The 23,761-nt window shown below is 41.4% G+C and overlaps 1 protein-coding gene across 1 annotated transcript; it reads right to left on the bottom strand.

Moving 5' to 3' along the window:
* Positions 1–1,650: 1,650 nt before the first annotated feature.
* LOC132771227 (protein NDNF-like) lies at positions 1,651–22,963 on the bottom strand. Its single transcript, XM_060768959.2, has 4 exons — positions 22,807–22,963; positions 18,718–18,918; positions 7,618–7,751; positions 1,651–3,834 (listed from the first exon to the last, which is right to left on the bottom strand). Exons 2-4 carry the CDS (start codon positions 18,903–18,905, stop codon positions 2,477–2,479), a joined length of 1,680 nt encoding a protein of 559 aa, XP_060624942.2. The 5' UTR covers positions 18,906–18,918; positions 22,807–22,963; the 3' UTR covers positions 1,651–2,476.
* Positions 22,964–23,761: the final 798 nt, after the last annotated feature.

The following is a 23,761-nucleotide window of genomic DNA, read 5'->3' as shown; positions in this document are numbered from 1 at the left end:
TTTAAACTTACTCACCCAATGATGCACAGTACTCACATCGACACAATCAGCATAAACAGCTTGCACTCACTGATGACTCTCCTTTGGGGTGACACCTTCTGCTGTCAAAAATTCAATGACTGTACGTTGCTTAAGTCGCATTGACCAACCGTCTGTGCAGGGTTCTATACTTTGCACTTTAACAACACAACCATTCAATGTTAAGGTTTCCTGCCAAAATGGAACTGTAGAGGAGAGGCTACTGAACAAGCCAGTACCTGCCTCATACCAGTACTGCCCTCTGTTGAGGAGTTACGAAGGTGGAGGCATTACTTTTCATTCAACCCCTGTACATGACTTTTTTATTCTTGATAGTATGGAGGGCATACATGCACAGAAGAAGCTCTCCAGACACATTGCTATCCACTTAAGAGAATGACAGAACTAAGAGATGGAGTGGTTACATGCTATGATAACAGATTCAGTGCGGAACGCAACTTATTATACTTGATTAGAAATGCAACATATTCCAGTATAAAAGGACATGCAAAGAGATAAACAGCTATAGGAGTGTTGTGAAGTATAAATTGTAAATCTGTGTTCTCAAAGAAAAAGAATACACAGAGCAAATGTTTGTAGGTTTCTGGTATTAAGTATAATAATGTCTGAAAAGCCACTCAGGCCCCTTCTACTCTGCCATATAAATCCAGATTGTCTGCTCTGAACTGGATTATATGGCAGTGTAGACTCATATAATCCAGTCCAAAGCAGATAACATGGATTATCTGTTTTGATGATCTGGGTTATATTCATCATCATCATCATCATCATCATCATCATCATCATCATCATCTTTAATTACTTATTAATCGCCCTCCATCCGAGAATGCTCTAGGTGATTTACAGCTAAATTGTAAAAGATAAAATACATACATACAAAATTTAAAATATAACAGAGATCGAATGCTCTAGTAAAAAGCCAGGTCTTAAGTGCTAAAGTAAAAGGCCCTAAGTCACGCATGGCTCTCATGTAGGGCGGCAAGGAATTCCATAAGACAGGGGCAGAAATAGAAAAAGTCCTGCGTCTGGTACTTTCCAAGTGCATTTCTCTAGGACCTGGTATATAGAGTAAGTTGTGTTGGGCTGGTCGTTGCGGCCTCCGATGATGGGAAAAGGAGAGGCGGTCCCTAAGGTTGGATGGACCCTGGCTGTAAAAAAATTTAAAGGTCAGAACTAACATCTTATACAGGCCACGGTACTCAGTTGGAAGCCAATGTAAGTGTTGCAGCACTGGTGTTATATGGCATTTCATGGGTGTTTTTGTGAGTAACCTGGCTGCCGCATTCTGTACAATACGGAGCTTTCGGGTCGTAGACATCAGAAGGCCAACATACAGGGCGTTGCAATAGTCCAGCCTAGCCGTGACCGTGGCATGGATGACAGTTGCCAGAGCCTCATCAGATAGGTAGGGTACCAGTTGCCTCTCTTGTCGTAGATGGAAAAAGGCCTATTTGCTGGCAGCAGTGACCTGAGCTTCCATTGTCAGCTGCGAATCCAGGACGACACCTAAGCTCTTAACAATGGTCGATGGAGATAGGGCGGCATCATCGAAGGTGGGTAACAGATGAGTCAGACCTGCCGGGCGACCATGCCAGAGAATCTCAATCTTAACAGTGGTTGATGGAGATAGGGCAGTGTAGAAGGGGCCTGAGTGGTTTTCCATGGCTTTTCAGGATTTGAACCTTGGGGTCACCGATCCCTAGTCAAACACTCAAATTTCTAGATCAGACTATGGCAAAGAGTACTTCTCTATCCTTCTAGAAAAATACTTTATAAAAAAAGTGGCACAGTATCCGGAGGATCCTATCAACAGTAGTGCAGCCAATGCATGGTTGTTCTCACACTACATCACCTTCTAGTGGCAAACAGCTATGACTGCCATGGTGCATCCCTATATGTAAGATAGAAATATAATGAGCTGGCGCTTCTTGTTTATCAAAAAAATATCTTGGGTCTCCCATTTCTGGGTTTTAATCTAATTACACAAATTGATTTCAGTTCACTTCCAACCCAAGTATTCAGCTCCCAAGTTACACGGCAAATTTATCACCCATAAATCCTGGTTAGAGGGTTTGGGACACTCACAGTGGAGTGCTTATTGAAAAATCGTCTTGCTAAATTTGCTTGCCGATGTTGCTGCTGTAATTCTTTCTTCTAGATTGAAATCGTGCAGGTTTTGAGATCCATATTTTTATTTTGATGTCAAGCATTTGGTTCATAAAGTGCTTTTTGAAAAACTGCAGATAAGAGATTTTAAATTAACAGGGAAAGGTCCCAGGAGCAAGTCTATAATTCTAGATGAATATTTCTTTTCCTCTCAAATTTTATAATGGAAAACACTGTTTTCTGTTCCAGCACATTTTGAGTTATGTGGGCCACAAATGTGTCCAATGTTCTCCAGCTTCAGCATTCTCAGGAATCAATGGTTGAAGGACGCTCAGCATTTCTTTCGTGTCTTTACAGCTTTGCTGTAATACCTGACAGGAATCCCAGAGGGACCAATGAGATAAACATCAAACAAGTAGACAATCCCTGCTTCCAGCCCTTTGATGGTTGCTGTTGTCACTGCTCGCTGTAAATTAGCTTCGTGGAAATATTTGCACAGGACTTTGTCACTTTTTTGCCTTGACTCAGGTCCTGAACACCGGTCAGCATTTCTTGTTTCCATCCAGACTTGGTCCTCCTCAATCTGTTTCTTGTATACACAGTATTTGCTGAGCTGCTGGGTTCCTAGCCACGCTATAGTGACCGAATTACAAGTCCTCAGCTTACTAAAGGACTTAATTTTTAAACTCTCTGGAAGAGCTGGAAAGAAAGGTTTGTGGAAGAGGGATGACACCTGAACCTTTACAGAGGCGTTTGAAGGTTCAGTAGACCCCAGCTGTACTGAGTAGGTATCACCTAACCTTCCCTTTAGCACAAAGTGTCTCAAGCCTGCGAATCTTTCTGACATCAGAACTTTCCCATTCCTAGAGATTTCGACTTGTACTTGGCCACTACAAGACTGGAATGCAAATTGGACCTGCTTGTGCCTTGCCCGATACTGCAAAGTAGAGGATTTTTGGTTTCTTCCATCCAGGGTGAGTTGTATCATCTTCCCATCTTTCATATCAGTCACTTTGGGTTCAGGTTCTTCAAGAGTCCTGGCAAAGGTCCCAGTAAAAGCGGCACTGGCATTGGTAAGGAAGTTGACTACAAAAACATCGAAGTAGTACTGAGTGCTAGGAGTAAGATTGGGCACTGTGTAGGTGTTCTTGGTGCCCACACATGTCTGTCTCACCTCCCCATTGCTAGCTTTGTTGATGATACTTAATTCACCATTGGACAGTATCATCACTTGTTGAGTATCCAACAAAGCTCCATGTTGAGGGAGAGAAAATGCCAATGCTTGGTATGATTTCATCCCAGAAGATCTTATTGCAGTTTCTGCAGCACACAAACTTTTGTAGTTGTGTTTTTCATTCATCAAAACACAGTATTGGGTGTTCTCTTTGTCTTGCAAGGCTGTTGGACTGTGCTTCCAAGCTAGAGTTACTGTGGTGTGCCCAATCCCAATGACATCAATCCGTGGATCTGCAGGGAGTTCTGGATATAGGTGTTCTGAAGTTGTTTGAGTGGCTAGATACACTGTAATGTGGGTATCTCTCTCAACTGACATAAATTCAAACATATAGACAGCAGAATAGTAAGATGTCCCTGTGTAGGTTTCCACAGAATTGCCTCTGTAGCTAAAAAGAGTTGAAATTATTTTTGTAGTCTTCTGAAACTTTGGAGATTCTTCAACATCCAACTTATCTGTCAATGAAACACAGATATGTCAGTTATTTAGTATTTTGCAGGGCAGGGGAAATCAATAGTTGGCCTAAGTCATAGGCAAAGCTATGGTGACAAATTCTGAAGTATAGGCTGTCATCAGAATAATCTCCATAGCTATCAATCAAGAAAGGTCCAAAATATTGAATTCCAAGCATTTTTGCAGCTTTCATATCCAGCAAGAAAAGATCTATTGTAAATCTGGTGGATCTTAATTGGCAATTAAAGAACAACACACACTCTCAAATACTTTGCATTATTCATCAGCCGGGAAGTAGCAGCCAATAGTGAAAGGACCAAGGCAAAGACATCTCCAGCTCACCCCCTGTTTGGGTATCAGCCAGCACGTCAACGACTTAAATCTAGAAATAGTTTTCTAAGATCTACAGAGACACTCGCTGGAACACCTCAGCAAGCGAGAGTCCAAAAGTGGCAGACTCAAACCCAGAACCTCAACCAATGGCTGATACCAAATGAGAGACTCCCCCCTGGGCACACAGAGGACTGGGCGACTTGGAAGGCGCTGAACAGACTGCGCTCTGGCACCACAAGATGCAGAGCCAACCTTCAGAAATAGGGCTACAAAGTGGAATCCTCAACATGCGAGTGTGGAGAAGAGCAAACCACTGACCACCTGCTGCAATGCAACCTGAGCCCTGCCACATGCACAATGGAGGACCTTCTTGCAGCAACACCAGAAGCACTCCAAGTGGCCAGATACTGGTCAAAGGACATTTAATCAACTACCAAACTCACAAGTTGTGTATTTTGTCTGTTTGTTTGCTTTGTTCTGTTAGAAATGTAATATAATTGACTGGTTGCCCTGACATGACAAAGAAATAAATCAGCTACAAATTGAATTGTAGTTTATTAATACCAGATATCTTTTATGAATATGTAAAGAGTCATATCATTGGTTCATCTAGCTCAGTAGTGACTCATCTGCCTGGCATTTGAAGCAAACATATTTCACAGCCTGAGCTGCAGATACCAAGAGACCTTTGGCATACAGAACATGACTACTGTCAAAGAGCCATGGCTTTTTCCTGGTAGAGTGTTTATCTTTATTATCAGAGGTTTAACCCATCTAAATGATTTTTGAATCGTTTTCAGTTTGAACAATGGCCCGGGTTGCGCTGGTTACATAGTTGATTAGATACTTGGTATTACTTACTACAGCTGAAGCACCTTAAAAGCCCTGGATCTCATCTGATCTTGGAAGCTAAACAGGGTTAGCTCTGGCTAATACTTGGAAAAGAGACACCCAACAAATACTAGCTGCTAGGCTTGGTTGATAAAAAAGATGGGTTGAAACTCGTTTCGGATGTAGGGGGTGCCGGTAGTTCGATTCGGAATTGAATTCCGAATTTTTCCGAATTTTTTTGGAACTTTCTGAAATTTCTGAAATTTCCAAATTGCTTCGTTAAAGTTGATTTCACACCTTTAGAAAGAATATTTTGACTATATGGGATTTGTAGTGTCTGGCAACGCAAGGCGAACAAAGGAAACAAACAGCAGAGAGAAGCCTTTGTGGTTTTGGAAGTTGATTTCACACTTTTAGGAAGGATACTTGGTGTTCAAAGAGTGGCTTGAATTGATGGGATATCTAGTTCTATTGAGGCAATGTACAACAGAGAGGCCAGGCAAGAGAGACCTGCTACAACACTGGGGCCTTTTCAAACGTTGGAGTGCTTTGTTTCCTCTGCGCTGTTCCATCCTTCCACTCACACCATGCAACACCACATCATGCACCCTCACATCCCAATATTACCCACCCATGCATCGCCCACCCATCCCAAACCCCAACAGCAACAACACACAAGTGGCAAGGCAGGCAGCCCACCCACGCAACAGCCCTTGTCCACTTGCCCTGCTCTTCTAACCATTCTTCCAACCTCCCTTCACAACCTCCCTTCCCTTTCTCTTCTCCCTTTCTGGTTCTGAATGAGCTTCTGAGCCATGTGACTGCATCTCCGTATATGAACCCACACGATCTCTCCGATCATCTGGAGAGGCTCTGCTCACGATCCCCCCTGCATCGCAAGCGCGATTGGTGGGGACGAGGGACAGGGCCTTCTCCGTGGTGGCCCCCCGACTCTGGAACTCTCTCCCTAAGGATATCAGACAAGCCCCAACATTGGCAATCTTTAGGAAGAGCTTGAAGACATGGTTGTTCCAGTGTGCCTTCCCAGAATAGGAAACTCCTAGCATCATGCCCTAATTGCACTTTACTAGAGATTAAGATTGTCTGCACACCGCACTTATCTCCAAAAACCTATCCATCTCACCTGTCATGTCCAGCATTTAAAATTTTTAATCATTACATTTGGCCCGGTCTTAGTTTTAAATGTGTCATGGTGTTATTGTCTAATGTTTATTGCTATTGTTTTAATGTTTATTGCTATTTTATGAGTTTATTTATTGTTGTATTTGTTACGCTGTTGTTTTATTGATGTGTTGGGCCTTGGCCTCTTGTAAGCCACACCGAGTCCTTCGGGAGATGTTAGCGGGGTATAAATAAAGGTTTATTATTATTATTATTATTATTATTATTATTATTATTATTATGTGCTGCCCTTTATATAGCGCAATGGCTGCTCTGCTAAAACCTCTCCCCTCCCCAAAACTTCTCCTCTCATTGGCTGGGAGGCAAGCAGCTTGCATGCTAACTCACTTCTGACTCACTTCCTGAATCGTATCAAAAATGGCAAGGAAAGCTTCGAAAGGGCAATGGGACTTCCTGTTTTTAAAATAACGTCAAAATTGCTTCGAAAAGGGAACTTTTCCGACTTTGTTCCAAATTACGAGTATTCCGACGATACCTAACCATGTCTACTAAGTGCTGTAGGCTATAGAATTGGCAAAATCACCCCAGAATATTGTTTGTCTAAGTAAATCTTATGAAGTTCATGGTGTCATCAAAAGCTGACAGATGATTTAAAAGTATTTTTGCACACATGTAGACACACACTTCTTAAATTTATTATTGTTGGCTAATCAAACGCTGTAACTGTGCAGTGCCCAGTGCAGATGCACACAGGAGGTCTTGAACCATGGACTCTGGACCTCATCACATTAAAGGTGGGATTACGTATGCATCATGACTAATCCGGAAGGGCCCGGTGTGGGGAATCCATTGCCCTGCACCCCACATCACCCATTTTCCTCCTAACCCCATCCCATAGGGGGAAGTGTCCACCTCATGGCTTCCTCCTGTTGTTGCCTATACAACACGGGAAGCCTCTTGTGTTGCTGCAGCAATGAATTACCATGCTCCCACTTCACTTGCAACATGGAGCCCTACTGGAAGTGGATTGTCATCATGGGATGGGAGCTGACGGGCTCTGCGCCACAAGTGAATAGGAGCATCATATGACAGGCAATTTTGTCCATCTGATGAGGCTCTAAGACAATGAGACTCAGCACCACTTCACCTACCAATTCATTGTGCCAGTTTGCCAATCTGATGAGGAGCAAGATTGTCTGTCTTCTGCACTTTAGCATCCACAAGGTAGTAAGGATCAGGCGATGTAAGAGAATAATTTGTTTTTATGTGATTTTCTAAAAGTGTCATTGATTTAAATCATGCATCCTCATAATCCTCCTCCCTTCTCCCTTCCTGATCTTAAGTCCACCAGCCCTGATACTGGGAACTCTTTTGACATCTGGAGAAATAAAGTGAAGGAACAAATCAATAGTTTTGTGTTAAAAATAGCAATTGTGCTATTAAATATCCTTTGAGATTGTCCTTGAATATTCTTTTACCTTGAACTGCTTTTCCAAGGTAGTTTGTCGAAGACTTATGGACCCGTATACTCCACTCGATAGGGACGTCGCATGGGGTCACTGTCACTGTGAGTGGCGCTGAGCTTCTGCCTTCTTCTAAAACAAAATAATACCTGGAAATGAAGTGATACATGGAATGAAATGCATGTCAAGGCTCAGATTTCCAGCAGAAGAGGTTCAAAGAAACTAGAGGTAATCCTTGAAATGTGTTCTATTGTAGACAGTGATGATGTTTCTCAAATTTATTATTTATTTATTTATTTCGCGCATTTCTACCCCACCCTTCTCAACCCCCGAGGGGGGACTCAGGGCAGCTTACAAAAGGCACAATTCGATGCCAGCATAAACATAAACAATGGATAAAACATGCATACAGCAATTATAACAATTAAACAGTCACTTTATACAACAGAATAAATAAAAATCAATAAAACCAGTCAATACTCAGCGTTCACCATCTCAGAGTCCATAAATTCATTCCATATTGTCTAGTCATCATTGTCCTTGTCTAACTGCCAGATTGTCCGAAAGCCTGGTCCCACAACCATGTTTTTAATTTCCTTCTGAAGGAGATGTTGATGACCTAATTTCCCCGGGGAGTGAATTCCACAGGTGAGGGGCCACTGCCGAGAAGGCCCTGCTTCTCGTTGCCACCAATCTCACTTGTGATAGAGGTGGGGTCGAGAGCAGTGCCTCCCCAGAAGATCTGAGACTCTGAGGTGGGACGTAGAGGGACATGCGTTCGGACAGATACACTGGGCCGGAGCCGTATAGGGTTTTGTAGGTCAAAACCAGAACTTTGAATTGTGCTCGGAACTGGATCGGCCGCCAGTGGAGCTGACATAACAGAGGGGTGGTATGCTCCCTGTATGACGCTCCGGTGAGTAATCTGGCTGCCGCCCGCTGGACTAATTGAAGTTTCCAAACAGTCTTCAAAGGCAACCCCACGTAGAGTGCGTTGCAGTAATATATTCGGGATGTAACAAGAGCATGGACCACTGTGGCCAGATCCGACTTCCCAAGGTACCAAATTAGACCAAACACATTCCACTATGGAGCCCAGGTAGGCAGTCACCTCAAGCACAGATTCTGGGTGTCATGAAAGAACAGGAAATCCTTAATACATATTCAAGGGTATTGGCTGTGCAAAAAAAAAATATCCCACATATGAGTCATGCCTTTATTGGTCCCTTAAAATTCACAAAACATTTCTTGCAAGTATTTGAAACTATACTGGATTCGTCATAAAAATATTTTAAAAATATTTTCAATTAAAGTATGTAAAAATTACAATAAAGAGTATATTTTAAAAATATATATATTTTAAAAATCACACGGGAGAAGAAAAGAAAAGTGATAGTACAGGCAGTCCCCAAGTTGCAAACATTCAACGTACAAACAACTCATTGTTACAAATGGGGGGAGACAACAGGAAGTGAGAGAAATCAGTAAACAATTTTTTAAAGAATCCAATTATCACAGAAACAGAAAGTGATGTGAAATCTTTTGAATGGGCACAATCCAGGGGTGTTAACCCTTCCCCATGTTATCCAAAGTGTGTGTGTGTGTGTGTATGTATCTGGAGTTACACTTTAAAATGTATCTGTTCTGACTTACTTCCAAATTTTATTTTATTTATTATTTATTTTGGGCACTTCTATCCCGCTCTTCTCAACCCCCAAGGGGGGACTCAGGGCAGCTTACAACCGGCACAATTCGATGCCAACAATTCAACAGATAAATTACATAACAGCAATTACCACAGTAGTTAAAACAATTAAAACAATAACAATGAAAAGCCTATCTAGTGGCCAACGTTCACCGAGTTCTAAAATCCGTAAGTCCACTCAGCATTACCACAGTCCTTTCCAAGTTCTGGTTGTCATTACCTTGTCAGTCTGCCAGATTACCCAAAGGTCTGGTCCCATATCCATGTTTTCAGCTTCCTTCTGAAGGAGAGGAGGGATGTTGATGACCTAATTTCCCCGGGGAGTGAATTCCACAGGCGAGGGGCCACCACTGAGAAGGCCCTGTCCCTCGTCCCCACCAGCCTCACTTGTGATAGAGGCGGGGCCGAGAGCAGGGCCTCCCCCGAAGATCTTAAACTCCGAGGTGGAACATAGAAGGAGATACGTTTGGACAGGTACGCTGGGCCGGAGCCGTATAGGGTTTTATAGGTCTTAAGAACAAGCCTACAGAACCTTGTTCGTAATTTGGGGAGTGACTGTACTGGAGTCAGAGTCCTATATTTTGTTTCAAACACTGTTTTTTCTGTTGGTTGAGTGGTCTGGAGGGATCCCAATGCAGGTGGAAACTACTTCCCTTTCTTTGGCCATGCAGGAACTGAGATAAAAATCAACAACATTTAAACCACATAAGTCATTTGTAAATCCTTATTCATTTCTAATTTTTAAAAGCCCAAGTTTTAAATGGGCATATTCATAAACGAGAATTGATTTTGTGTGTATGGTTGAAATGAAGACAAACACTGCTGAATTGCGTCTTAACCAGCTGTTATAGCTGAGAACAGATGCAATATTTTAAAACCACTACCAGTTATTCCAATTCGTATTTTTACTGTTCCTGTGGGAGCTTTCCAGCTTGCTCTAGCAGTCATGCTATATATTAGGTAACTTGGTATTCTGTGCAGAATTTATGGAAGCTTTCTGAACTGTACCTTTGTCAGATGTGAACCATCTGGTTTCCTCACTGTAGCTCTTGTACCTGAACATGGATCAGATCCACAAATGCTAATGTATTTAATTGATGTCTTTGGGATAACAGGGCAAAATTTGGTGAAAGATGGAACCACTGCCTTGCAAAAATCTGACAATAGCATTGAACTTCAGATTCTTATGTGTAACACATATTAGCTAAACTCAGTCAAGGAAATAAAAAGAGTTAATCTATGTGTGTGACTTTTGCCAAGAAAAATTGTATTATCACTCTAACCAAAAAGGTCATGAGTTCGAAGCTAGCCCGGGTTGGAGTGGGTTTCCAACCAATTGTGTAGCCTGTTGTCGACCTTTGCAACCCGAAAGACAGTAGCAGCTGTCAAGTAGGAAAATTAGGTACCACCTTAAAGTGTGGGGAGGCTAAATTAACTAATTTATGAGGCCATAAAAAAGACTCCAGCAAAAGACCCCTTTATGGATATCCCCGTTAGAGGCATCCCAAAGAAGAGAACTGGGGTGGGGAAAATGGCCTAAATACAAGGACATTCTAAAGAAAGACAGAGAAGGGTTCAAATTAAAATCGCTAGAAGAAATCAAAGAAACATATGGTGGAATCTCATGGTTCCAATACAGGCAGTTAAACGAAGCATTCAATAGAGACAAAAAAGACGGATTCGAAAGCACTGATAGACAATGGGAAAGGATCATGGCAACAGAAAAGAAAGGAATAACAAAACTATACAAAATCCTCCTAAACTGGAAAACAGAAGGAAATAGAATAAACAGTTCCATCACAAAATGGACGGACAACCTTGGCCATACAATCGCAACACCGAAATGGGAAAATGCATGGAAGACAAAGTTAAAATGGACCAACTCTTACAGCCTACGAGAAAATTGGATCAAAATGCTGTATCAATGGTATTTAACACCAAGTAAACTGGCAAAATACTACAAAAAAGTAACAGACAAATGTTGGAAATGTAAAGACAACAAAGGCACCTTCCTCCACCTTTGGTGGTTCTGCGGGAAAGTTAACAATTTCTGGCAGGAAATTCATGAAATAACAACAAAAATACTGGAACTAAGAATAGAGAAAAAAGCAGAGTATTACTTACTAGGAATCTTTGACTTTAAGATAGACAAGAATAAAGACAAACTCTTTTTCCACATGGCGACCGCTGCAAGATTAGTAGTGGCAAGCAAGTGGAAAAGCGAGGAAATTCCAAAGATAGACGAATGGAGACTGAAGTTAATGGACATTATGAACATGGACACTTTGACACAATACTTAACAGCCAAACAGACGACAAGAAGCAATAGAACAGACTGGTCTCCAATTAGGCAATACTTAGAAGGAAAGTAAAGATAGAAAAGAGGATTGGGAAAGAAGACAAAGAAGAATGAAGATACACAGAGAAAGAATACACAAATATTAACTAACCCATGGGGGTAACTAATGAACAAGGGGGGAACCTTATTAATATACTAACACACTCCACGTCTCACCTCCCTTATCATGCACAACCACCCCACCCCAACCCGGATTAGCTAGGCGACACCCTACACTGTCTGATCCACAGCTCCCCTACCCCAACCCATAGAGAGACACCCTGACCAGTCCCTACGCCCCTCCCAATCCGCTTCCCCTTACTTCTTCTTTTTAATGTAAACTTCAATATATCAATGATTAACACCTTACTGATATATTGCTATTAAGAAATCTCAATAAAAAATATTTTAAAGAAAAGACTCCAGCAAAGCACTCCAGCAAAAGCATGCGGGGAATGCGGAAGTACTTCATCAGTGTTGCAGATGGACGATGAAAGCGACAGCTCCCCTAGCGGCCAGAAAAGTTAAATAGCCTCTGTGTATGTCTGTATATGTTGTATGTCAAAATTGGCATTGAATGTTTGCCATATATGTGTACACTATAATCCGCCCTGAGTTCCTTGCAGGGTGAGAAGGGCGGAATATAAATGCTGTAAATAATAAATAAATAAATATGTTGTTATGTGTATCCTAACACAGAAAGGGTTGTGCCTATCCAGCAGTGAGGCAAGTCAACTATATTTTTCACAGAAATATTGGAAAGATGTCTTAAAAAGAACATTAATTTTAAAAATATTTTATTCTCATTGACCTTAGACTTTGATAAAGCAGTAATGTGATTCATTAGATATGTGTTACTAATATATAAAGAATTGCCCCAATAGCCAAATATTCATCAGTGTGACTCTTAAAATATTATGAAGTAATAGGTAATGCTTTAAATAATTCTGCAACATTGATTGTTAGTATCAGACAACATGATGCGTCAATATTAAAACACTTAAAATCATAGAATCACAGAGTTGGAAGAGACCTCGTGGGCCATCCAGTCTAATCCCCTGCCAAGAAGCAGGAAAATCACAGTCAAAGCACCCCTGAGAGATGGCCATCCAACCTCTGTTTAAAAGCCTCCAAAGAAGGAGCCTCCACCACACTCCGGGGCAGAGAGTTCCACTGCTGAATGGCTCTCACAGTCAGGAAGTTCTTCCTAATGTTCAGATGGAATCTCCTTTCCTGTAGTTTGAAGCCATTGTTCCATTGCGTCCTAGTCTCCAAGGCAACAGAAAACAAGCTTGCTCCCTCCTCCCTGTGACTTCCTCTCACATATTTATACATGGCTATCATGTCTCCTCTCAGCCTTCTCTTCTTTAGGCTAAACATGCACAGCTCTTTAAGCTGCTCCTCATAGGGCTAGTTCTCCAGAGCCCTGATCATTTTAGTCACCCTCCTCTGGACACATTCCATATCTCTCTTGAATTGTGGTGCCCTGAATTGGACACAGTATTACAGGTGTGGTCTAACCAAGGCAGAATAGAGGGGTAGTGTGACTTCCTTGGATCTAGACACTAGACTCCTATTGATGCAGGCCAAAGTCCCATTGGCTTTTTTGCCGCCGCATCATATTGTTGGCTCATGTTTAACTTGTTGTCCATGAGGACTCCAAGATCTTTTTCACACATAACTGCTCTCGAGCCAGGCATCACCCATTCTATATCTTTGCATTTCTTTCTTTCTTTCTTTCTTTCTTTCTTTCTTTCTTTCTTTCTTTCTTTCTTTCTTTCTTTCTTTTGCCTAAGTGGAGTATCTTACATTTGTCCCTGTTGAACTTCATTTTGTTAGTTTTGGCCCATCTCTCTAATCTGTTTTCTAAATTTAATACATAAATTCCAGGGTTAGTCTGCTTAAAGTAATAGTTTGTTCCGTCTTCCTCATTAATGGTTTTGGATCTCTTATTGCCTGACCACGCCAAATTGATCACATTGTGATATTGCTCAGTCAGTTCTGTCCTTGTTTTCATCTATGAACAGTTGAAATGTGTGGAGTTCAGTGCTCTACTGTAACTGGAAGTGGATCCAAGCCTCAGTTTTTAGGACAAAGTCATTCCACTTCCTAAGCCAGACCAAAAAAAATGGTACTTAGTTCTCAAAGTCCCAGAGTAACTTAGGCCTATCAAATTATTTGACATTTGGGTCCATGATACCCATTACTCTCTTTTGCACCTTACACTTAATAATAATAATAATAATAATAATAAGAAGAAGAAGAAGAAGAAGAAGAAGAAGAAGAAGATTATGTGAAAGGCAGTCAAGAACCAACATTGAGGGAAGTCAATAGTAGTAAACTGATTAAAGTGCAAAAGACAAAGAGCGAATACTGTAAAAACACAATCCAGAGCAGAAGAGGAAACTGGCAAAAGAAGGCACCCCATGGACAGTTTCTGGCAAAAACTGAGAGCCAAATTGACAAAGAAAAAACATGGCTGTGGCTCACAAATGGAACTCTGAAAAAGGAGACAAAAGAGGGCCTGATTCTGGCAGCCCAAGAACAAGCCATTTGAACCAATGCCATCAAAGCCGGAATTGAAAAGTTGACAACAAATGTAGACTCTGCAAGGAAGCAGATGAAACAATAGATCACATCCTCAGCTGCTGCAAGAAGATCGCGCAGACAGGACTACAAACAGAGGCACAACACCATTGCTCGGAAGATTCATTGGAACTTGTGCCACAAACACCATCTGCGTGCGACAAAGAACTGGTGGGGTCACAAGACAGAAAACGTTACAGAGAATGAACATATCAAACTCCTCTGGGACTTCCGAATTCAGACAGACAGAGTTCTGGAGCACAACACTTCTGACCTCACAATCGTGTTAAAAAACAAAGTATGGATCATTGATGTCACAATCCCAGGTGACAGCAGGATTGCAGAGAAACAACAAGAAAAGCTGACACAATATGAGGATTTAAAGATCAAACTGCAAAGACTCTGGCACAAGCCAGTAAAGGTGGTCCCAGAGGTGATTAGGTGCAGTGCCTAAAGACCTTGGCCTGCACTTGAACACAATCGGCTCTGACAAAATTACCATCTGCCAGCTGCAGAAGGCCATTTTACTGGGATCTGCATGCATTATTCGCTGAAACATCACACAGTCCTAGACACTTGGGATGTGTCCGGTGTGTGATCCAATTCAACAGCCAGCAGAGTGTCTGCTGTGGACTCATCTTGTTTTGTTTCCAATAATAATAATAATAATAATAATAATAATAATAATAATAATCTATATAAATAAAAATGTAATGTTCGTTTGTGCTATTCACAGAACTCAGAAACCACTGGGGCAATTGACACCAAATTTGGACACTATGTCCCTAACCACCCAATATATGTTCTCCACTCAAAGAAACAATGAAAACCAAAAGTGGAAAGGACTTCTAAACTGCATGTCCACAAAGAAGAAACTGCATGTCTACAGAGACCCATGCCCACGTCCCCTCCTCCTCCTCATGGGGAAACAGCTGGCTGTTAAAGCCAGGCACACGTGCACAGCCACACACACACAAGCGAGTGGAGGTGGAGGCTTGCAGCATGCAGCCCCTTCTCTTTCCCTCCTATGTCAGGAGGGCAGTCTCCTCCTCCTTTCCCTGTTGGAAGAGGAAAGGGTGGATGAGTGCCAGCAGCAGCAACGGAGCAAGGAAGAAGGGGAGGAGGAGAGGGAGGGGGAGGAGGAGGAGGTGAGAAAGGTCCACGGTGCTTGAATGAAGGACCTTCCTTCTCTCCCTCCCTTCCCTTCTTTCCTTCCTTTCCTTCCTTCCTTTCTTTCCTTTTCTCCTTTCCTTCTCCTTCCTTTCCTTCTTCTTTCCCTTTCTTCATTTTCTTCCCCTTCATTTCCTTCCGTCCCTCCTTTCTTCATCCCCCTCCTTTCTTTCCCTCCTTCGTTCCTTCTCCCTCCCTCCCTCCCTGTCCCTCCTTCCCTCCCTGTCCCTCCTTTTTTCTTTTCCTTCCTTCCCTTCTTTTCCTCCCTCCATTTCTTTTTCCTTCCTTCATGTCCTTCCTTCCTTCCTTCTTCCTTTCCTTCTTTCTATGTAAGATGTAAATACAATATTAAATGGAAGGGACAGTCAAGAAGTAATGAAAGGAGGGAAAGAGGGAAGGAAGGAAGGAGAGAAGTAGGGAGGGAAAGAAGGAAAGAAAGATAGTAAAGCAAGGAAGGAGAGAAGGAAATAAAAAAGTGAAAGGAAAAAGAGAGGGAAGGAAAGAGAAGGAACGAAAGATAGGGAAGGAAGGAAGGAAGGAAGGAAGGAAGGAAGGAAGGAAGGAAGGAAGGAAGGAAGGAAGGAAGGATGTAACCAAAGAGCAACGAAAGGGAGGAAAGAAACAGGTAGCGATGAAAGAAAGAAGAGAGTTAGGGAAAGAAAAAGAGGAAAGGAAGGAAAGAGGGAAGAAAGGAAAGAGGGAGGGAAGGTTGGCCACAGCAACGCGTGGCGGGTACAGCTAGTAATAATAATAAACTAATATGCTGCTGATTGCTTTTCATGCCCTTCCCCTCACATTTCTGTCCAAGATTGTTGCCTCACTATGTGTCAATACTGATGGGTTGAACATAAGTAGCATGAGGAAGTTTTTTTGGTATCTTCTGCAAGGTCTGCTTCAGGACAGATGTTTCATACCTGTGATAGATGGTGCCATTTTTGAGCAGCTGCTTTGGAGCACCCCACCAAGGGAAGCAAAGCTGACTCATTCTTTTGTCAGCTTATTTGTGCTTGTTTAACCTTTCTTAAGATAAGAAACCCTACATAAAGAGCATTAAAATAATTTAAATAGAACATTTTATAAAACATGTTATGCAACATCTTATATAAATAAAAATGTAATGTTCGTTTGTGGTATTCACAGAACTCAAAAACCACTGGGGCAATTGGCACCAAATTTGGACACGATACACCTAACAACCCAATGTATGTCCTTAACTCAAAAAAAATATATGATTTTATCATTTGGGAGTTGTAGTTGCTGGGATTTATAGTTCACCTACAATAAAAGAGCATTCTAAGTTCCACCAACAATGGAATTGAACCACACTTGGCACAAAGGACTCCCATGATGAACAGAAAGCACCAGAAGGTTTGGTTGGCATTGACCTTGAGTTTGGGAGTTTGTGGACTGTGGACTCAAACGATGATGGATCTACACTAAATTTGGCACGAATATTCCATATACCCAAATATCAATACAGAAGGAGTTTGGGGGAAATAAACCCTGACATTGGGGAGTTGTAGTTACTGGGATTTATAGTTCACCTACAATCAAAGACCATTCTGAACCCCACCACTGACAAAATTGGGGCAAACTTCCAACACAGAACCTTGATGACCAGCAGAAAATACTTAAGGCCATCCAGTCCAACTCTCTTCACCAGGGCAAGAAAACGTAATCAAAGCCCTCCTGACAAAGAGCCATCCAGCCATAGATATAGAGAGATAGATATGATTCACACACAGAGAAATATAGTATCGTATGTTTGAAAGGGACCCCTAAAGAAGAACAATTATATGTGGCATTTTCCAGAGTAGGCAAACCAGACAATCTCCACATCAACAGTGACAAAGAAACAGCAAGAAATACTGTTGACCCACAAGCATCAAGACATTATAAATATTAGGCACCAACACTTTCTCATTACTTTATTTTCCAGATCACCAGACTGGGCCACAGCAATGCGTGGCAGGGGATGGCTAGTGTTTAATAAAATGTTACATTTAAATTATTTTAATAGTGTTATGCAACATGCTATGATTACAATGACAAAGAAAATCACAGGAGTTCAGAGTAACATCAAAAAAGTTATTTCTTAAAAGTAAAGTTCTTGCAGTAACTAAAAGGGTCCAAACCCAATACATAACTAAATACAATATGTCTCCCTTATCCATGGATTAGAGATCTATGATTTCATTTTTCCATCTTCCCAAAAATTCCCCTTGCAATGTTTGTGGGCCTTTCAATGCTTTTAGCCTATATATAGTCAAATATAGGGTTCATTATCACCCACAGTTTAAGGTATCAATGTCTATGTGTTCTGTCGTGTGATGGGCCTGTAAATAGTTGTGTTTAAAACAGGACGTGCAACCTTTGCCCAACGGGAAGCCAGGGGGCCCAAAGAGAAGTTCTCAGAGGTTTCCACCACAAACAGTCTTTAGATGGCTTGAGAAGTACAACAAAGTATTTTATTAATGTACAATCAAACAGAAACTTCTCTTGTCTTCAGTAAAGTTAAGTACATGAGTCCAAGCTTTTGGTCAACTGGTGAATTCCTAAACTTGCCCACGAAGGACAGGCAACTATCTTCAATAACTTCTTCTTTAAAGGACAAACCCCTTTTTAACTTCTCCCAGGCTGACTGTAAATGTAAACCTAACTGATGTGGGCACCACTACCGGGTTGAACTGCATCTCAAAGCACCGAGTGGACCTACCAGCAAGGCCTGTAGTCTCTTCAGCTGGAGTTTTTAGGGCTGTTTCCCTGGAAAGTCTTTGGAGACTCTTTTCCTTCTGTTTCTGTTGGAATTTCTGTAACCCTGGAAATTCTTAAAGGTTGAAGCTTTTGTACAGGGGAAGCTTTACACACATCCTGTACATAGCTTTCCTTGCTGAGACTAACTAAAAATGGCTCCCTTGCCTTCCCAATTGCCCTGAGCAAGGGGCGGGACCAAACTTAATGATGATGGACAGGTGGCTTGCCCTATAACTGCAATCAAAAGAAGCCACCTATCTGCAGAGTCCCTGAAACCTAGGACTGCAAACAAACATTTAATGTAAAGCAAACAAAATTGGAGCTCCTGGTACAACTGAACCAGAATACTATGTGTGTGTGTGTTGGAACATATCACCTGTAGATATGGGGATTGTACTGTAATGTCATTTTCAAGAGCTTGGATAACCCCATTGATAATATAGACATAACATTGTTACAACAATTGGAAAGGGCTCATAGCAATTAACATTTCAATTCCACATCCTATGTGGCTGTCATGGCATGGGCAAAAACATGAAAAATCATAGAAGACTCCCCATACCTTTTCAGTACATCCTTCATGAGATGGACTGTAGTTTCCTTTCCATCTGGAAGAATTAACGTGTGATAAAAGTGGAGGAGATCACTCTTGAAGCTTTGCTGTAAATTAGTGGCCATCTCCACTGAATGGCAGAAGCATGTGGCCAAGAGGAGCCAGGAGAGAAGGCAGGGCTGGAGTCTTGACATCATCTGTGCTAGGAGCCTAGGGAAACAATGAAGATATGAATAAGCTTTCTTATATTTTTTTTATCTTATCCTAATAATTAAATATAGAATACCATTAAATGATCTGTCCCTCCTTCATACTAGTTTCACTTTAGTATATGGGTTTAGTATATGACTAAAGTGATCAAGGGTCTGGAGAACAAGCCCTATGAGGAGCAGCTTAAAGAGCTGGGCATGTTTATCCTGAAGAAGAGAAGGCTGAGAGGAGATATGATAGCCATGTATAAATATGTGAGAGCAAGTCATAGGGAGGAGGGAGCGAACTTGCTTCCTGCTGCCCTAGAGACTAGGACGCGGAACAATGGCTTCAAACTACAAGAAAGGAGATTCCATCTGAACATTAGGAAGAACTTCCTGACTGTGAAAGCTGGAACTCTCTGCCCCAGAGTGTGGTAGTTGCTCCTTTTTTGGAAGCTTTTAAACACTGGCTGTATGGCCATCTGTCGGGGGTGCTTTGAATGTAATATTCCTGCTTCTTGGCAGGGGGTTGGACTGGATGACCCATGAGGTCTCTTCCAACTCTATGATTCTATGATTCTAGTAACAGTGTCACAACTACTGGTTTTCTTCCTCCAGGACGGGTCAGCAGTTGCCATTTTGTAGGCCAATTCAGCCCTCTGTCTTGTACAGTTTCCTGCAGTTCTGCCATACTTTACTAGGTTGTACATAGCCTCTCATCTGATAACAGAAATTTGTGACTGGAAGGACAATTTGCACAAAGTATGTAATCCTTGGGTTGTTGTAGGTTTTTTCGGGCTATACGGCCATGTTCTAGAGGCATTTTCTCCTGACCTTTTGCCTGCATCTATGGCAAGCATCCTCAGAGGTAGTGAGGTCTGTTGGAACTAGGAAAAAGGATTTATATATCTGTGGAATGACCAGGGTGAGACAAAGGACTCTTGTCTGCTGGAGCCTTTACTATTTACTTTTTGAGGAAACAATGAGTAATTTTAGCAATTTTTTTCTAGTGGCAAGGACTTTTGAATAACAATAATAATACTCCACTTTATCTCCCCAAAGGGGACACGAAGTGGCTATTTTCACAGAGTATTCTCAGCTGAAAACTTATTCTGCAGAAATTTCACATATAATGATACTTTTCCTGATGAGAAACTATTATAATTATTATTATTATTATTATTATTTAGAATTTTTATACCCCGGTCTTCTCACCTCCAGAGAGGGACTCAGGCCGGCTAACAACATAAAACTCAGTACAATAAGAAAAACATTATAGGTCATCAGTATAAACACATTAAAAACACTTCATTCAATTCATACAAATTACAGCAAAAATCAGTTTGTCCAAAAGAATCACAAATTCATCGCCATCCGCCAGAAAGGTCAGCAGTTATTTACTCAGTCGTCATTCTGCGAATGCAGTATCCCAAAGCCATGTTTTTACCTCCTTTCTAAACGTCAGGAGGAAAGAGGCAGATCTAATCTCCATCGGGAGGGAGTTCCAAAGCCGAGGGGCCACCACCGAAAAGGCCCTGTCCCTCGTCCCCACCAAAAGCGATTACGGAGGCGGTAGGACCGAGAGCAGGGCCCCTCCAGAAGATCTTAACAACCTTGTTGGTTCATAGGGGAGAATCCTTTCAGACAGGTAAATAGGGTCAGAGCCATTTAGCAGTGTTTCTCAACCTGGGCGTCGGGACCCCTTGGGGGGTCGCGATGGGGTCACCAAAGACCATCAGAAAAGACTATTTTCTGTTGGTCATGGGGGTTCTGTGTGGGAAGTTTGGCCCAATTCTATCGTTGGTGGGGTAAAGAATGCTCTTTGATTGTAGATGAACTATAAATCCCAGCAACTACAGCTCCCAAATGTCAAGGTCTATTTTCCCCAAACTCCACCAGTATCCACATTTGAGCATATTGAGTATCCATGTCAAGTTTGGTCCAGATCTTTTATTGTTTGAGTCCACAATGCTCTCTGGATGTAGGTGAACTACAACTCCAAAACTCAAGGCCAATGCCCACCAAACCCTTCCAGTGTTTTCTGTTGATCATATGAGTTCTGTGTGCCAAGTTTGGTTCAATTCCATTGTCGGTGGAGTTCAGAAAGCTCTTTGATTGTAGGTGAACTATAAATCCCAGCAACTACAACTTCCAAATGACAAAATCAACCCCCCCCCCCCAACCCCACCAGTATTCAAATTTGGGCATATCGGGTATGCTACTGAATGACAGTAGCAAAATTATAGTTATGAAGTAGCAATTAAAATAATTTTATGGTTGGGGGTCAGCACAACATGAGGAACTGTATTAAGGGGTCACAGCATAAGGAAGGTTGAGAAACACTGTTTTAGGGATTTATAGGTCAACACCAGCACTTTGAATTGTGCTTGGAAGCTGCCGCTCGTTGTACTAGTTGTAGCTTCCGGACAGTCTTCAAAGGCCACCCCACGTGGAGAGCGTTGCAGTAGTCTATACGGGATGTAACCAGAGCATGTACCACTGTGGCCAAGTCAGACTTCCCAAGGTACGGGCGCAGCTGGCGCACAAACTACACATGGATTTTATGTAGTATGCCCTGATTCATAAAGTTTCTTCAGTCTAGTAGTCTTCAAAGTTTCTTGACACTTGAGTAACATATTTTGACCATTTTCAAATTATTTTTTTCTATCTCTACATCTAGTCCAAGGACAAAAGTTCTCCCATCTGTGTTCTAGACTGTACAAAGTAGTCAGCACCGCATATTTGTTGCAACAAAAAGAGCACATTAAATTGAAAAAGGAAGAGAAAAACAGAGAGATGGAGGGAGGGGAAGCTGCCAAGTTTGGAGAACAGATAGCTGTTGCAGAACAAAATGTCTGTAGGCAGGGGGTGCTCTTAGAACAGCATCCGTTTGAGGGAATGCTTCCTTAAGCTGGACCTTAGCAGTACACAGTGCGGGGAAATGGAAAATAGTGTTCACAAACAATGGCAACAAAGACTGTGAATATACAAAGACAAGAAAAATGTTTTTGTTACCTTGCGAAAATGATTTGGTGTATATGAGAATAACTCCAAAGGCATTCCACCATTGCAATTTTGTTTAATTTTGCTTAGATTGGTACTGGTTATCATTGCATTGAAACTAAATTTATAACTCAGTTTTTTTTGTTAAAGATGTTTCCAGATGTGCTTGCATCTGTCACCAAATCAAGAAATCTCAGTTCTTGTGGGTTTTTTTGGGCTATATGGCCATGTTCTAGAGGCATTTCTCCTGACATTTCGCCTGCATCTATGGTAGGCATCCTCAGAGGTGAGGATTCCTACCATAGATGCAGGCGAAATGTCAGGAGAAATGCCTCTAGAACATGGCCATATAGCCCGAAAAAAACCCCCACAAGAACTGAGTGATTCCGGCCATGAAAGCCTTCGACAATACAAATCAAGAAATGCTCAATTCCCCTTTATACCATATACAATTATTTACTATGGAAAAATGCTATGGAAAAATTGAAGGGACGTCGATAAATGGCCCATAATTTTTAAAAGCAAATGGCTGAATGCAAATATATGACACTTGCAAGACTTCTTTAGACTCTTAAGTACATAAATAAAACCCTCCACATTATTGTTCTTGCAACATATTTTGTTGAAACTGCATCTTATAAATGGAACAAAATGCTCTAACTTTTGTATAGGTGAGAACACCAGTTTTCCTATGCTCATGGAAATCCAAAAGGTAAATAATGTTCCCATATTGAGTAAAATTCCCAGAAAAAGACAGAAACAACAGGGTGAATCCAAATAGAATAACACTGTTAAATCTAATTTTTCTTGGTTAAACCAACTACTATCAAGATATTATTGGAGAGAATGTTATGTTTCCTTCCCCCCCAGAAAATGAAGAGACACAACAGTTTAGTTCACCTACCTTAAGATAGATGTTATCTGAGCAACTTTCCTTCAGAGCAGAAATCCAAATGAAGCACTCCAACTTCGACTTTTGGAATACTTTGCTGGCAGGTGGAAAACACAATCGGGAAACGTGTTTAACAGCACAGAATTGATTTTTCCATATGTTCCAGGCAGAATGATTATGTAAAATGCCTTCAGTCTTACAGGCAAAGAAAGTGAGAAAGTTCTCTTGTTTTTCTTCAAACCTGGGCCATTGGGATGTCTTCAGAAACAGATGGTCCCACTGTGACAATTTGGTTACAATTCCAAGAGTGCTTCCCTTGTGAAAGGTGTCTGGCAGGCAGCTAGTCTGTGAAAGCTCACCATGCCCCACTGGTGCGGCTTGGAGAGTGGGTCTTTGACAGAAATGCAAAAGAGTGCCTGTGCCTGTGAGGTGGTGTGTGCGTGCGTGTTCATTTAACCCTTTTATAGTATGAGCAAGCCAAGAGCTTGGTTATCTCTCTGCTTGGTTATCTCTCTGGGTGCAAAGGAACAGATTCTACTTCCAACAGTGTTTTCAATCAGAATTGAAGGTGTGATCTTTGATATTAAGTAGCTCAAGAAAATTTCCTACCATCAAAACTGTTTTAAGATTTGAGGAATTCACGGGATGGTGATTCAATGAGATCAACAGTGAAAAAGGTGGATGGTTGGATCACCAAAATATTGTAAGTCGGAACCACAAAAACCCATAATTCAGGGAAATTCTTAAGCCCATGCAGTAATTTCACATAGCTTAGGAAATCCAAAAAATGTACTATCTAACTGATAAAGACACAATTTTATTGAAGTTACGTGTTAATAAGATAATATGCAATTGGCTACTCAGAAGAAACTTCACATAATATACAGAGTTGCTACTAAAGTAGTTTATATTACATTACTGTATATTTTATTTATTTATTTATTTATTTATTTATAATTCAAACTTA

Source organism: Anolis sagrei, chromosome 3 (genome assembly GCF_037176765.1).
Source record: "Anolis sagrei isolate rAnoSag1 chromosome 3, rAnoSag1.mat, whole genome shotgun sequence".
Taxonomy (NCBI): domain Eukaryota; kingdom Metazoa; phylum Chordata; class Lepidosauria; order Squamata; family Dactyloidae; genus Anolis; species Anolis sagrei.
Note: the sequence above shows the minus strand (reverse complement) of the source record. Positions and strands in the feature narration are given on the sequence as shown.

Coding starts and splice junctions, on each gene's coding strand:
- LOC132771227 (XM_060768959.2), bottom strand. CDS start 18,905: ATGATGTCAAGACTCCAGCCCTGCCTTCTCTCCTGGCTCCTCTTGGCC. Junction 7,752..18,717: donor ATGAAGGATGTACTGAAAAG/GTATGGGGAGTC, acceptor CTTCATTTCCAG/GTATTATTTTGTTTTAGAAG. Junction 3,835..7,617: donor CCTTGGAAAAGCAGTTCAAG/GTAAAAGAATAT, acceptor TTTCATTGACAG/ATAAGTTGGATGTTGAAGAA.